At 39.0% G+C, this 14,801-nt stretch overlaps 1 protein-coding gene across 1 annotated transcript in view; it reads left to right on the top strand.

The window, feature by feature from the left end:
* LOC115264125 (disintegrin and metalloproteinase domain-containing protein 12-like) overlaps window positions 1-14,801 on the top strand; it is a 38,114-nt gene that overhangs the window by 9,270 nt on the left and 14,043 nt on the right. The window contains exon 2 of the mRNA XM_029867466.2: window positions 12,050-12,315. Coding sequence (XP_029723326.2) covers window positions 12,050-12,315 — 266 coding nt within the window. The remainder of the gene's footprint in view (window positions 1-12,049; window positions 12,316-14,801) is intronic.

Genomic DNA, 14,801 nt, shown 5'->3' on the forward strand with positions numbered 1-14,801 from the left:
TTGCGTAAAAGTACAGAGCATGGAAATATGCAAGCACTTTCAATGTCGTCTTGCGTAGGGTGTTTTGTAGATGTGATGTGGACGATAAGATTTCTTGCGTAAGTATGATTGGCGTCATTGCAGTTCAGTAAAATGGTCATTGACAGTGGAAGCTCTCCGTTGATAACTGTGGAAGTGCTCATAGAACGCTAATCTGATGAGCAGGCATTTTCCCAGTCAGTGGTGACGTTACACCAAAAAGAAGAAGAGAGAGAAGAAAACTCTAAATCACACATTTATGTTCCAGACGTGAGTTGATCTTCTCCAGAATCTCAAATGTTCAGTTATTAGTAATATTATTTAGCTTTATTATCGAGTTTTTCATCCCTGGCTAGCCCATCTTGATCTTTAAATAAAAAAAACTAACTAGTGATATCTTAGCTATAATTTATCTGTGCAAATTGTAATACTGTTCACAGCTACCTCACGGAACAAGGCGATACGCTCCGACCGACGTAACGATTCTCCGAATATATACGCGTCCATCCATACTCAATTGCCTGTGATTCATTCATACCGTCACGTCTGATGCGAACAGTTCCGCGGTTTGTAAAACCACCTCCTCACCTCCGTTCCACTCTTCCCTCTTCTCTTCTCTTTTCTCACTACTTCAGGTGGGCCTGGGCACTACCATCCATGTCGTCGTCGCGACAAGTTTACTGTTTGTTTGCGATATCATCATCGGACCCAACCTGCCTACCTCCACTTGAGTTTGATGACCATGTCCAATCGAGCGCACTTTACTACCGGCTTGGCGGTGGTTGTGCGCATTGCTTAATGCACATATATTGCTATCAAGCACGTTCTGCACTTGTTTCGATAGAAGCAAAAAATACTTAAAGGGAAGCGCAGAGTTTTCCGCACTGCCACCCCCATGGACAGTGCACGTGCCGTGCCGCGCCGGCTGGTATGTTTACTACGCTTCACACCCTCCCTTACTAGAGTGCCTCAACTAAGTCACAACATAGTAAGCACATAGTAGTAGTACCACCAGCCTAAGTAGTAGGCAGTAGGCCACCAAGCGTAAAATGAATGTCGAGGTTCATCGCGCGAGGTGCCTCCCCGGTTTCACCTACTAAAGGTGCAAGCTCACTGTGGGTCAATAAACCAAATTTTGCGGAGGAATTAACAACACTGACTGTCAGGATATTTTCATAATCGAAATTTCCATGTTTTCCTAGGGCATAGGGTGCCTTCGTGTCTGTCATACGTGTAATTGGCAGTAGAAGCTGTGGAATTGCGAAAAGAACACTAAACTGATAAGTAGGTTCTGTCCCAATTGGGACGTTACAGCAAGATGACTGGATTCTTGTTACTTTTAATATTATGCCCAGACTGCTCTTAGAAGGCAAGCTGGGGATTTAACCTCGGTTCAATCTTAACCTTCCTAATGTATCAGACCAGCTCGCTAATGTAGTGTACGGTTTGGGTCAAAAATTACCCAAATGCACAAGGAGGGTTAAACAAAACTACCAAAAGCATAAATGTCACTAACCCTTGCCACGCCACGTGGGATTCTTCTAGGAGTTGCACTTAGAAATTCATCCAGGAAATCCTTGAGGGGGAGGGGGTGTTTGGTGGTTGTGTTCCTTCAAAGGGAGCTCCTGTAGGAATCCCTAAATGAAACTCCAGGATGAATTTCAAGAAGTTACTTCTGGGGATTTCCCTGGAGGGATTCCCAAAGGGAGCTCCTGAACAAATTTCATGCGGAAACTTCCATTTAATTCATCAGAGGAAGTTTCTAGAGTCTCAGAAAAAAACTTTATCAATCCACAGATGGAATTTCTGAAAGAGTTCAAGAATTCTCCGGAGGGAACTCCTAAAGAAATCCCCAAAAGTAGCTTTATGGAATTCATCCAAAAGCTTGACCTGGGGATTTCTACCAGAGTTCCTTTGGAGATTCCTCCAGGAGATCCCTTTAGGAATTCCTCCAAGAGTTTCCTCTGAAAATGTCAAAGAAAATTTCTGCAGGAAATTTCTTCAGAAGTTCGCTTTGGTGATTCCTCCAGGATTATTTTTAAGGAGTTCTTTCTAAGGATTTTGATGAAAGTTACTTCGAAAATTTATCCTGGAAATCCCTTTGTGGATTATTCTATGAGTTTCATCTGGAGATCCATTATCCTACAGTTCCTTCTGTGGGTTCTAATAAAAGTGCCTTTAGGGAGATCCCCAGGAGTTGCTCCTGGAAATTTCTTCAGGAGTGTCCTCTGGAGGTTTGTTACGAAAAAAAAATAAAAATAAAAAATTCGAGCCCCAGAAATTCAATGGTACAGCGTACTCTACATGTGTACGAAAACCAATTTTGAAAATATTGCTTCGTTACTTTATAAAAAAATCAAAAACCAAAAAGTGAGGAAATGGATCCAGTTTCGCCTTAAATAGGAAAACAACTCTGAATTCCAGATCGACATCTTTCCAATTGATGGCTGTATAAAAAAACCAAGCATAATTTATTTTGAAGATCGAACATTAATGAGTAATAAACAAAACAAATGTTTGACAAGTCAGAAGATGGTTTTATTTAGAAGGTTGTATCGGGGATACGATAAAACTATGATACAACCCGAAATCCTAAGCCGGTTTGCATACGAAAGCGCTGTAGATCGTAGTAAGACTGGACCAACTAGCCAGAACGTGGGCTTATGGAGGCATATTAGCACTCCAGATGACTGTAAAGTCGGCATCAATGGTTTTACACACTTAACGTTGAACTTTTCGTCATTGAAATCATTGTCATCATCAAACATTTGAAAGCAGTTTTTTCGTTCAAAACAAAAGTTTTTGCTATGAAAATATATTCACTGTACTCCACATGAGGAATATAATGCAGTGAATATATTTTCATGATCCTTGTTTTGATTTGCAGCGAGAAAACTGCTTTTTATTTTCCAAAAAATGATGACGGATGCTTGAGCCTTAAAACAGCCCGACTAGAAGATTCTAACAAAAATATAACATAATTTTAACAAACCATGATATATATAACTCATTGTGATATAATCATGTTTAACATATTTGGTGTTTAACAATATTATAACTCAATTGTATCATATTATGTTATAAAGTTCATCAATAACTCATTGTGAAATAATTTAGTTTTGATTCTTTGACATTCAAAACATCATTTTACACAATTATATCAAAATATGATAGAAACTAGTTTTCTTTAAGCTAAAATTTATATCATATTGTGTTATAATTTTGATCTGATTATAACAAAATAGGTTATCATTTTGATTAGACCGATGTACTTTTTGTTACAATTTAAGTTATTTTAACATCATCCTGCATCTAATATATAACATAATAAGTTATAGAAAAATTTCATAACATCATAACACAATGTGTTATAAAGTTGATATATTTTTCTAGTCGGGAGAATGCCGAGATCGGCTGTGCGAATCTCAGTTAAAGTTCACTCGCTGAAATCTCGGCTAAACGCTTGACGTTTAATGTTTGATTATAGCGGCACCCATGGGTGCTGCTATGAACAAACTTGACTTTTTGCTGATATCTCGGTTAAATTTCGATTGCCGAGTGCTCGGCTGTGCGAATCTCGGCAAAAGAATGGAAATTAACCGAGCTCAACTGAGTGTGTATGTTTAGGGTTTTTGAATCTATTCTATTCTATTCTAGCGCTTGCACAGCCAGTATTGAAAAGCATCCTGGAAATACCAAAATTTCTTCTGATATTTTCTTGTCAGCATTAATATTTGCAGCATATCAACAATGATATGATACAAATATTAATTCGGCCAGTCCCACTGTGCAGACTAATGGGGTTGAAGATAATTCAAAAATTCACGGCAATCAGATTATCCACTTATGAATGATATGATTAACGTAAGTTTTTGAATTTGATGTTAGAAGAAACGGGGACAACCGTTTCGTTTTTATAGGTAAAAGGGATAGACAGATTCGTTGGGAGTGGCGTTGCTAAGAAGATTAATACACACTTCATCGCTGATGCTGCTTTCCTTGGGATGGGACACAGGTATTTGGTCTGTGTCCTGCCTCTAAAGGCTAGGCTTAAGCGCCTTTACTCGCTCTCTGAAATGAAACAAATATACAATCGTCCAAAAACGTGCTAGTGTAAGCACAACTTCAACAAACACATAGAATATAAAAAAAGAAATAAAAATAATAAGAAAGATCTCACCAGATTCGAAACAGTCATTAGATCCATGGTACAGATATGACTTTCACGATCCTCATCATAGCAGGCCTGATGTTTTTGAGTTCCCGTCTGTATCTCCTTATATGACAACCTACCAAACATTGCAGCAAGTTTCCATGGTAACACAAGCCATACTATAGCTGCTGTCGGTTTCTCAAGCACAATACGTTTTTTCAATTTACGGTTATTAGAAGGATGTCAAATGACCACATTTAGGTTCAATATAGGCATCTGAACTCAATTTTCAAAAGTTACCTGGCAATTTCATCACCAGAGATGCCAGATTATTTTTATCAAAAATCGGTATCAATACAGATTTGTCTGTATCGCCGTATTTGAGAGTATAGCAGACACCGAGAGTCCTAAATTTCAATTGAAACTAAAAAAATGTACTACTTTTTGACGGTTTTTATTTTTGCAGGTATTTATTATTCTAAAACATTTCATAATTTCTTTAAAGTTTTAGCAGAAATTAAATTAATGGAAAATAGTTTCAAATTCATGCCTTCCGGAGAAATCTGTATAACAAATCAAAAATCTGTATTATTCTGTACTCTGCATCTTGCCTGTATAGAAGGTCAAAAATCTGTATAATACAGAAAAATCTGTATATCTGGCTCCTCTGTTCAACACCAACTCAATTAAAAATCATCACTTTTCAGACCTTTACGCCTTTTTGGCCAGTATAATTTATCTCAACCGACACACCATCACAAGCTACCGCAACTTTGCACTCTCACGCATCTTCCTCCTGAACACGCTCTTTACATCACGGGAAAGTTCTCCCTCAGACCCTGCCAGCCAAATAATCGCGATCTTCTCCGAATGGAAGCACTGCGCTGGAAACTTCCCGTGACCCACGCTGAGACCTCACGAACGACGAGCTTTCGAACACGAAACAAAAACTGACCAAACCATATCCGGCACCTAGGCCGGTACTAAAAACGTTCCCGATTACGAAACGCGCAGCATTTGGTCCATCGATCACAGCGGATTCGTCGCACAATCTCAGCTTTCCTAGTTCATTTGTAATTCAGGAAAAATACACAACACATTTTTTTTTCTATAACCGGGTGCACACAGTACCGACTCAATCAATCACCGGTGTAAAAACAAACACACGATTTACTTAAAAATCTACCATTGTACGGAAAACGTTCCAGGGACTCACTTTTCACTCGCGGAAGCACTGTCCCGGTGGCGTAGTGCTGAAAATTTTACTAGAGGAATCGCGGAAGAAAATGTTCAAGAGAAGGCACGAATAAAGCGTGACATGTAAACCAAAACACAACCACTCGCGGCAACGCCTACTGCGATTCCTTATGTTTAGGGTTTTTGAATCGCTAAAAAACTTTGATAAAATCAAAATTGTTACTTGGGTTAACAAGCTTTCAAAACTTTTTTTTATCGAATCGTTTTCAAAGAAACAGCGACAAAGAGAGAAGAATCTTTCCAAGAAGTCATCGCGAAATTTTGAGAAAATCGTGTAAAATAAAACCGCGTGAAAAAGTTATGTGAAAAATAAAACATTAACTTTGCTTTGCTAAATACCCTACCCGACTAGAAAAATATATCAAGTTTATAACACATTGTGTTATGATGTTATGAAGTTTTTCTATAACATATTTTGTTATAAACTAGATGCAGGATGATGTTAAAATAACTAAAACTGTAACAAAAAGTACACCGGTCTAATCAAAATAATAACCTATTTTGTTATAATCAGATCAAAATTATAACACAATATGATATAAATTTTAGCTTCAATAAAACTAGTTTCTATCATACTTTGATACAATTGTGTAAAATGATGTTCTGAATGTCAAAGAATCAGAACTAAATTGTTTCACAATGAGTTATTGAACAACATTTATAACACAATATGATACAATTGAGTTATAATAATTTTAAACACCAATGATGTTAAACATGATTATATCACAATGAGTTATACATATCATGGTTTGTTATAATTATGTTATGTTTTTGTTAGAATCTTCTAGTCGGGTAACGGTTAAAAAAACTCCGCTAACAGGATGATGAGGTTTCAGTTAATTGGTTTTGGTCCATCGATCAATTCCGGAATAGTGTTTTGTTTGGCTGATTGCCCTTATGTTCACAGTCTTTATTATATGTTCACACCTTGGTTTTGTCTAGGAATACTACTCCAAATTGGGGCCACCTCGAATGCATATTAAAATTGGGGAAATACTTACCACTTGAAATAGAACATGCTACGCAGAAATAAACTGGTAACAGATTCCTCCAAAGGCGTTCCTTCTCGGGATTCATACAGGAGTTTCCTTTGGAAATACCACCAGCAGATCCCTTTGGGAATTCGTTTAAGAATTTCATCTGAATATTTCAATGGAAGTTTATGCAAAAAATCTCTTGAAAAAATCTCGAAGGGGTTTTCCAGGAATATTCTTTTAGAAGTTTCTTCTAGGAATTTCAATGAAAGTAATTATAGGGGATTTTCTTCCGCTGCGGATTACTTCAGGATTTGTCTGAATTCATCTTGAAGTGCCTTCTGAAAACTTCAATGAAAGTTTCTGCCGAAAATTTTTCCAGGAGTTCTGTTTGGACATTCCTCCAGGAAAGACCTCTAAGGATGCCTCCAGGATTATTCATTCAAGAGTTTTCTCTAGATATTTCACTGGAAGTTCCTATAGGATTTTTTTTAAAGGAACTCTCTGAGGATTTCTCCAGGAGATACCTCTGAAGATACCACCAGGATTTGCGTCTGAGGATTCCTCCTGGAATCCTGCCTGGGGATTCCTGCAGAAGTAATCTTTGGAGATACTTCTTGGAATAGTCTGTGGGAATTCTCCAGAAGCAAGGATGTTTTCGATCACCTAGCAATCGTTTGACTCATTTGTCCATAACTCAGATCAGAAACCTTATATTGAAATGTTGTGTTTGGCAAAGTTGAAGATTAGTGTTTTTTCTACAAATATCACCAAGGATGCCATATTATAACTCTAATATTTACGTCGTAAAAGTGTTAGTACCACCTACTCATACTAAACGATCGAATTTTTCGATCGTTTAGTATGAGAAGGTGGTACTAGCGCTCTAGCGCTGTATATATAAGAGGTAGAATATGACGTCCTCGGTGATAGTTGTAGGAAAAACTGTAATCTACAACTCTGCCGAACACCACATTTTAATATTAGGTTTCTGAATTGAGTTATGGACTAATGAGTGAAACGATTGGCAGGTGATCGAAAACATCCCTGTCCAGAAGTTTCTTCTGAGGTTTTCTTCTTGAGTTTTCACTGGGGACTCCTGAAAGAGTACTCCTGAATTATTCATTATAGGTATTTGCTGGTGGGATTTCCAAAAGGAGCTCCAGAAGAAATTCCCTGCGGAAATTTTCATTTAAATCTACAGAGGGAACTCCTAGAGGAATCCTTAGAAGAAACCAAGAATAAATTTCCTGAAGAACCTTCCATCTAAATGCCCAGAAGTAACTTCTGATAGAATGCCCAGAAAGAATTCTTGAGAGAATCTCTGGAGGGAAATCCTGGAGAAATTTGTAGAAGTGACACCATGAGAAATTCCCTGGAGGAACTTCCATTTAAATCTCCAGAAGAAATTACTGGATCAATCTCTAAGAGATTTCCGGAGGGATCTCCTGGAGCAATACCAAGGGGCAACTTTTTGAGGAATCCCCAGAGAGAACTTCGGGAGGAACCCGAAGGAAAAAATCTATAGGAATCCCAAAAGGTATAAGAAGTACCCTATAGGAACTTCCATTTACATCTCTAGAGGAAACTCCTGAAAGAATATTCCTGGAGGAATCCTTAGATGTGATTCTTGGAGGAATCCCCAAAATGAACTCCTGGAAGGATTCACTTAGGAAAACTTCATTGGAATCTTCAGTGGGATCTATTGGAGGAATTTCCAGAGGGGTCACTTGGAGGTATCCCCAGAGGGAAATCCTAGAGAAATCCCCGGAAAGAAACTTCCGGAGAAATCTTTAGAAGAAAATCCAAAAGGGATTCCCAGAGGAAACTTCCCTGAAGGTTCTTAAGTTGAAATCTCCAAAACCCTGTAGAAATCCCCAGAGGGACGTCCTTGATAAATGTCTATACACCAGAGAGTACTTTAGAGAAGAATCCCCAGAGGGAACTGCTGGAAAAAAATGCCTGTTGAAACGTTCATTCAAATCTGTCGAGGAAACTTATGAAAGAATACATCTGTGGGGATCTGTAGAATTATTTCCCTATACAAAATTTCTGCAGAAACATCAATTGAAATTTTCAAAGGAAACTTCTGGAGGAATTTTTGAAGGGGCCTGGAGGAATCCCGAAAGAGAACTCCTGTAGATATTCCCAGAGAGAACTCCTCAAGGAATTCCCGGAGGGAATATCTAGTGGTATCTCCAGAAGCCATTCCTATGGAAATTCCCTGAGGGCACCTTCATTGAAACCTCCAGAAAGTACTGCAGCAGATCTCCAAAGGCATCTTCTGGAAATATTCCCTAAGCGTTCATCTAAATCCTCAGAAGAAATTTCTGCAAGAATGCCTTGGAGGACTGCAGCCACGAATCGAGTGTTGTGGCGAAGAATTGTTAGTTTATTGGGTTTTATTATAGTTGTAATGTAACGCAAAATAAATGAAAATTAATCTTTCGAATGAGCGTAATCAATTTCGTACCTTTTAATTCCGCCCTATTTTGCTTATCCTTTGACAGATACGCGTATTTCGACTACCACTGGTAATCTTCCTCAGTGTCAGCTTAGATAATTATCTATGGCGTCAGTTATCCAAGTGGATAGAAACGCTTGGTAGAAGTACCGAATGGATAACTGACACTGAGGAAGATTACCAGTGGTAGTCGAAATACGCGTACCGTAAACTGGGGTGTAGTTGATCAGTGGGGTGAACCTGATCACTCAATTACCCACGAATATCGAATTTCAAGGAAGTTACCATTCCATTTTAATATTATGTCATTGGACTGCGAATGGTTAAAATAGAACCGTTGCTTCCTTGAAAGTCGATATCCGCGGATAATTGAGTGATCAGGTTCACCCCACTGATCAACTACACCCCAGTTTACGGTATCTGTCAAAGGATAAGCAAAACAGGGCGGAATTAAAAGGTACGACATTGATTAGACTCATTGGAAAGAGATTCTGCATAGAGGATTTGAAAAGTCGGTACAAGATAAAAATTAATGACTTGGCAAAGTTTAGGAAAATATGTGTTTTTACTAAAGAAACAAATTCGTAAAAAAAACGCGAAGAGTGGAAAAATCTACAAACATTGAAACTTAACATGCCTCTAAGTTTCACCCCTAACCCTCCTCTACTAACTTTGATTTATTTCCCGAGACAAACGATTTCTTAGATTGTAGTTACAATCAGTGCTGAAATAGTTATTTAAGCAACAAGTTGCAGAATGATGATTTTTTCAGCACAAATCGTACATTTATCCACATGAGGCTTGCCAAGCTGGATAAATACGACGAGTGCTAAAAAACGAGTTTTGCTACAAGTTGCATACATTTTTTTTATAACGAAAAATAGGATGTTTTCGTACTTCTGCAGCAAGTGTTACGAAAGAGTTGTATGGCTTATCAACTTTACTAAACAAGTAGTTCATCCTCCTAGTGTTTACACAAACGAAAATGATTGATAAATGTATGTTAAGGAGAAACTTTAGAGAATACAAACATGGCTGATGGCCGACTTGGTCCACTACTCACGTTTTCAAGAGCACCAATTTTGAAAATTCCTAAACAAATGCTCTCGATTTGGAAAAGTTGCCTCTTTTTGCAAGTGAGCAAAGCCAGGATAAACAAGTGCGGCTTGGTTCGATGCCTCGTTCGTCAGATTTGTGCCTGTAAAGTTTGTATGCAAAATTGCAATTGATGTTTCACCTTAAAAAAAATGCCGAAAAGTGCTACTTTCAACACAAGTGTCGTAAAGTGGCACATTTCGGCACTTTTGCCTTGATGAAAAGAGTAGGTCGTTTTATTGTTGTTTTGCTTGTTTTGTTGATTGAAAAGTTGACATTTTCATGACGTAATGGCAAAAAATTCCAACATATTTATATTCAATCACCTACCGCCTATTTCAGAAGCTGAACCTAAGAATATGGTATATATGGAAAGTGACAAAGGGTATTATCGGAGGGTTTTTGTCGGTCAAATTACTTGAAACTTGGTTGTACAATTCAGCTTGTGGGTTTCGTGGTCGAGCGGTTAGCGGCGTCAGTCGTTTAGGTGTCTTGTAAGCCTTGGAGTGTGGGTTCGATTCCCGCTCCAGTCGGAGAAAACTTTTCGTCAAATTCGCGACTGGGCCACTGATTGTAATTTATGTTGTCCGTTGTCAAATGTTACTATTGTTCAGTCTGTAGAGGCTGCAAGGTCGAAGACGGTGTAATTGTCTTTTTTTATTATTTATCTGACACTTCCTAGTACAGCTACTGACGCTGTAAATTGAGTGATTTTCGTAATGACAAAAATTAAACTTTGTATGCTACTCGTTGTAAAACTCGTTTTGTTTTATCAGCACTTGTTGTATTTTTCCAACTCGTCAAGCCTCGTTGGATGAAATGTAAATTAATTATAAATTTATTGTACTACTCGTGCTGAAAAAATCATTATTTTGGAACATGTTGCATAATAGTTATTTATGAAACGAGTTGCAAAAAGTTGTTTTTTTCAGCACGAGTCGTACATTTATCCAACGAGGCTTGCCGAGTTGGATAAATACGAAGAGTGCTGAAAAAATCAAGTTTTGCATCGAGTTCCATACAAAATTTTATGCAATGATTTTTCATAATGCAACCCATTTGAGTTGCATAATGTTCATAATGCAACTCAAATGAGTGGCATTATGAACATTATACAACTATTTCTCATTATGCAACTCATTTCAATTGCATAATAAGCCAGTTCGGAAAAGTAGGCCATTATGATACCAAAACGAGGTATCCTCTCCTCCTCTTCTTGGCGTAACGTCCTCAATGGGACAAAGCCTGCTTCTCAGCTTAGTGTTCTATGAGCACTTCCACAGTTATTAACTGAGAGCGTCCTCTGCAAATGACCATTTTTGCATGTGTATATCGTGTGGCAGGCACGAAGATACTCTATGCCCAAGGAAGTCAAGGAAATTTCCTTTACGAAAAGATCCTGGACCGACCGGGAATCGAACCCGTCACCCTCAGCATGGTCATGCTGAATACCCGTGCGTTTACCGCCTCGGCTTTATGGGCCCGAGGTATATAAAATGTAAATTATGATACTGAATTGCATAAATAACTATTTCAGCACTGGTTACAATGCTTACCAAAATCACACAACATGCTGCAAAAACATTATTGTTTTATGTGGCCTTTTAATGCTCCGAAGGTACAAATGAAATTGTTTATCGAAAAAAGTTTGTTTTTCATTTTGTCACAAAGCATTAGATTTTGGTACATAATGCAACTGCTGTGCGCTCCGCATTCCCACGCTTTATGAATTGAGATCGCTCGAGTCGAGTCATTCACTTCCACCTGTTGCATGCACCTTCTGTCGTCATCGTCATCGTCAGTGAGAGAACTCGATGAGCATAGCTTTTCCGTGAATTCTCTCATTTCTTCTTTGAATTTGTTTGTTTTTTTTTCGCATTCGCCGGGTTTTCCCCAGGACGATGCCGGTCGATGGTGAAATTCCAACCTGACGCGGGGCATCAAGCTCGCCGTCATATTTGAATAATTGATTAATTATACATAACCTCTTTCTAGCCTGGTGAACTGAGACTACATCGATACCCCCAGGCAGCAAACATATGACCTGACCGCGTTTTTGTGCTTTTGTGTGTTCCCTTATTGCAGGCAATTTCGAACGATATGTCCGGATTTCCCCAACGATTTCGAGCGACCCGAAGGGAGCGACACCGTTCGGGGAAAGTCATCGGCGGGGGCCGTCGGTGGTGGAGCAGTTGAGCGTGAGCTACCTCTTGGATGGGGAAAATGTGACGCTAGATCTGTGGCTGAACGATGGGCTGCTACCGGCGGAGCATTTTTTGGCCGTTCAGGAGCGCGGTGAAGATCGTGTTCGGAAACTCCAGCAGCACGAGGTGGAGATGTGTCACTATCACGTAAGTTTCGATAATGATTTACATACAGAGCATTTCGTTTCATATTTTGTTTTCTGGGTTGCGGGAGTGTCGAATCATCATCGAGTGCGTCACCAAGGTTGGATTGCAATTTGTTGCGCTACATGATATAACACACTAGAGGTATATAGGAGTGCAATGGCAGGGAGAAGGTAACTAATTGTTGTCCGGGTTCGAATCGTGATCGATTGCGAGATGAAGGGTGCACTGAGTCACCCAGTTTCGGAATTTGAGTGGTGATTCGGTTGATCTGGATTTGGGCTACTGTTGGTGAAGCAGCTTAACAATTTCTTTATTAATTGTGCAATTGGCTTTGCTCAAATTTGGCAATACCCATCAATGTATGTCGTACAATGTAAATTCAGTCTGGACTCCCACTACTCGGTTTGGTTGATTCGGGGGTGCAATAGGAATGCAAATTATACAAATCCCAACACTCCAAGTACTTACAAGTGCTCTTCGAGCATGATCCAAGTACAGTGACCGGCACAAAAAAAGATCCACCATGGAGTAATTACAGTTTCTAATGAAAACTAGGTACATCCAAAAATGATAAAATATACCTTTCAATGAATGCACTACATCCATGTTACATTGTTTTAGTAATCTGTGTTAGAAAATATTTGGTTTTTGAGGAATAAAGTGATTTCTGATAAGATTAGGAAAATTGCTTAAAAATTTACAGAAAAAAAGATCCACTTAGCAATTAATTCTCAAACTTCAAAATTTCGCCAAATTTTCACACGTTTTGCTTCTTGGTATATACTTTTGTGATGTTTTAGCAGTGCTTGCAAAATGAAGCGTTTTCCCCTGGACGAAGCAAAATTTGCTCCTCTTTGACCGACACTGTTCAAGCCAGAGCGGTAGCTGTAACCAGGGAATGAAATTATCGATCACGATCGCGATCATAGAAAACTCCCTCACACGCATTATCGGCGAAAAAAGACGTGCGATAAATTCAGACCCGGATTTCTCCCGAGAATGTGTTCTCGCTCGTCCCGCAGCGCCGAAAATGGATTATCACCAGCAATGAAAAGCCGACTGCTTTACTCTTTGCTCTTTGTTCGCCTTTCCGTTTCGCCGTCGCAACCAAAGGTAGCTTTTATGCATCAAATTTCTTCCACCTCTCGAGCAGCTTGTGTGGCCGCGTGGTTATGGTGCGCGCTAGGAAACATTTTTGTGGAGGGTCTTGGATCGAATCCCGTTGACGGCACAATTTGTGTTATTTGCTTCCTGATAATTATCGCGATAACCGGCAAGGCGATAAAGTTGGATAGCGAAAATGGCAAGATCGATTTTCAGTTTTCGGCTATCTTAGGTCGTGGACAACGGCAGCGACCGATAAACATTTCTCGCTGGAAAAAGAATCGTTGAACTGTTCGGTTGCTCGGAAAAGGCCCATTTTCGTCTCAATTTGCTGATAATTTCATTCCCTGGCTGTAACCTTCATTGGCTAACATGGTTCAGAAGCAAGTGGGAGCATGAGCAATCAATTTTATTACTGAGAGTGAGAAACGGTGGTTCATATGCGTGGTGGCTCTCTGAATCTTTCTCTTCGCCGGCGTATATGGCAATGAATATACTTAGTTTTTATCCCGTTATTACAGTGCAAATAACATAAACTCAAATTAAATCGATTACAATAGTCACGTACAACATTCCAATACCAACAGAATGATTGTTTTTACAAATTTTGAGCAACAAATAAAACCACTGAATCATTTTCCCATCTTCACACTCACCGCAGCAACTGAGCATGAACGATCACCCGTCAGTTTGCTTCACAAGCGAACCGACCGATGAGGAACAGCAGTAGCAGTTGGTTCGGGTTTTCTTCGCTCCCTTTGCGCATTCGTTCGTAGTGGTTGCTGGCGCTGATAACTGGTCGTTTTCTTCATATTCACTCAATTTCAAGCGCTGTGTTTTAGACATATGAAATTTGTTTTGACATGAGTTTTATCAATTTTAGGGTGATATGGGGCGACTTTATTTTTCATGGTCAGTATAATGGGTAAAAATGTCTCTAAGCAACAGAAACTATTTGTAAGTAAGAATGAATGCTGTTAATCTACAATATAAAAATAATTCAGCTTGCAGACATACAGAGATGTACTTTTTTGAACAATTTTCATGAGTTTTAGTCGACTAATGCAAAGAAATGCACATGTTCTGAAGATTATTAAGGATTATTAGATAATTCAAAACACTTTCACGTTTGTATATGGGTAATTCTCGCTGAGACCGGCCCACTATTTACACCTTGTCTTCAAAAATGTTTAAGGTGCCGATTTTCTGAAAGCCCTCGCCTAAAAAGTAAGAAAAATGCATTTGGTTACTCAAATTGATGGACCCCCCGTTAGTTAGAGCCACAACAATTTTTGCAGACCCCTCGATTTTGGTCAAATGGTGGCTCACTTAAACCGTTATAACTCTAAAGTTTCTCCAACAACCACCTCAAAACGAATTGT

The sequence above is a fragment of the Aedes albopictus genome, chromosome 1 (genome assembly GCF_035046485.1).
Source record: "Aedes albopictus strain Foshan chromosome 1, AalbF5, whole genome shotgun sequence".
NCBI classification, from domain to species: Eukaryota; Metazoa; Arthropoda; class Insecta; order Diptera; family Culicidae; genus Aedes; species Aedes albopictus.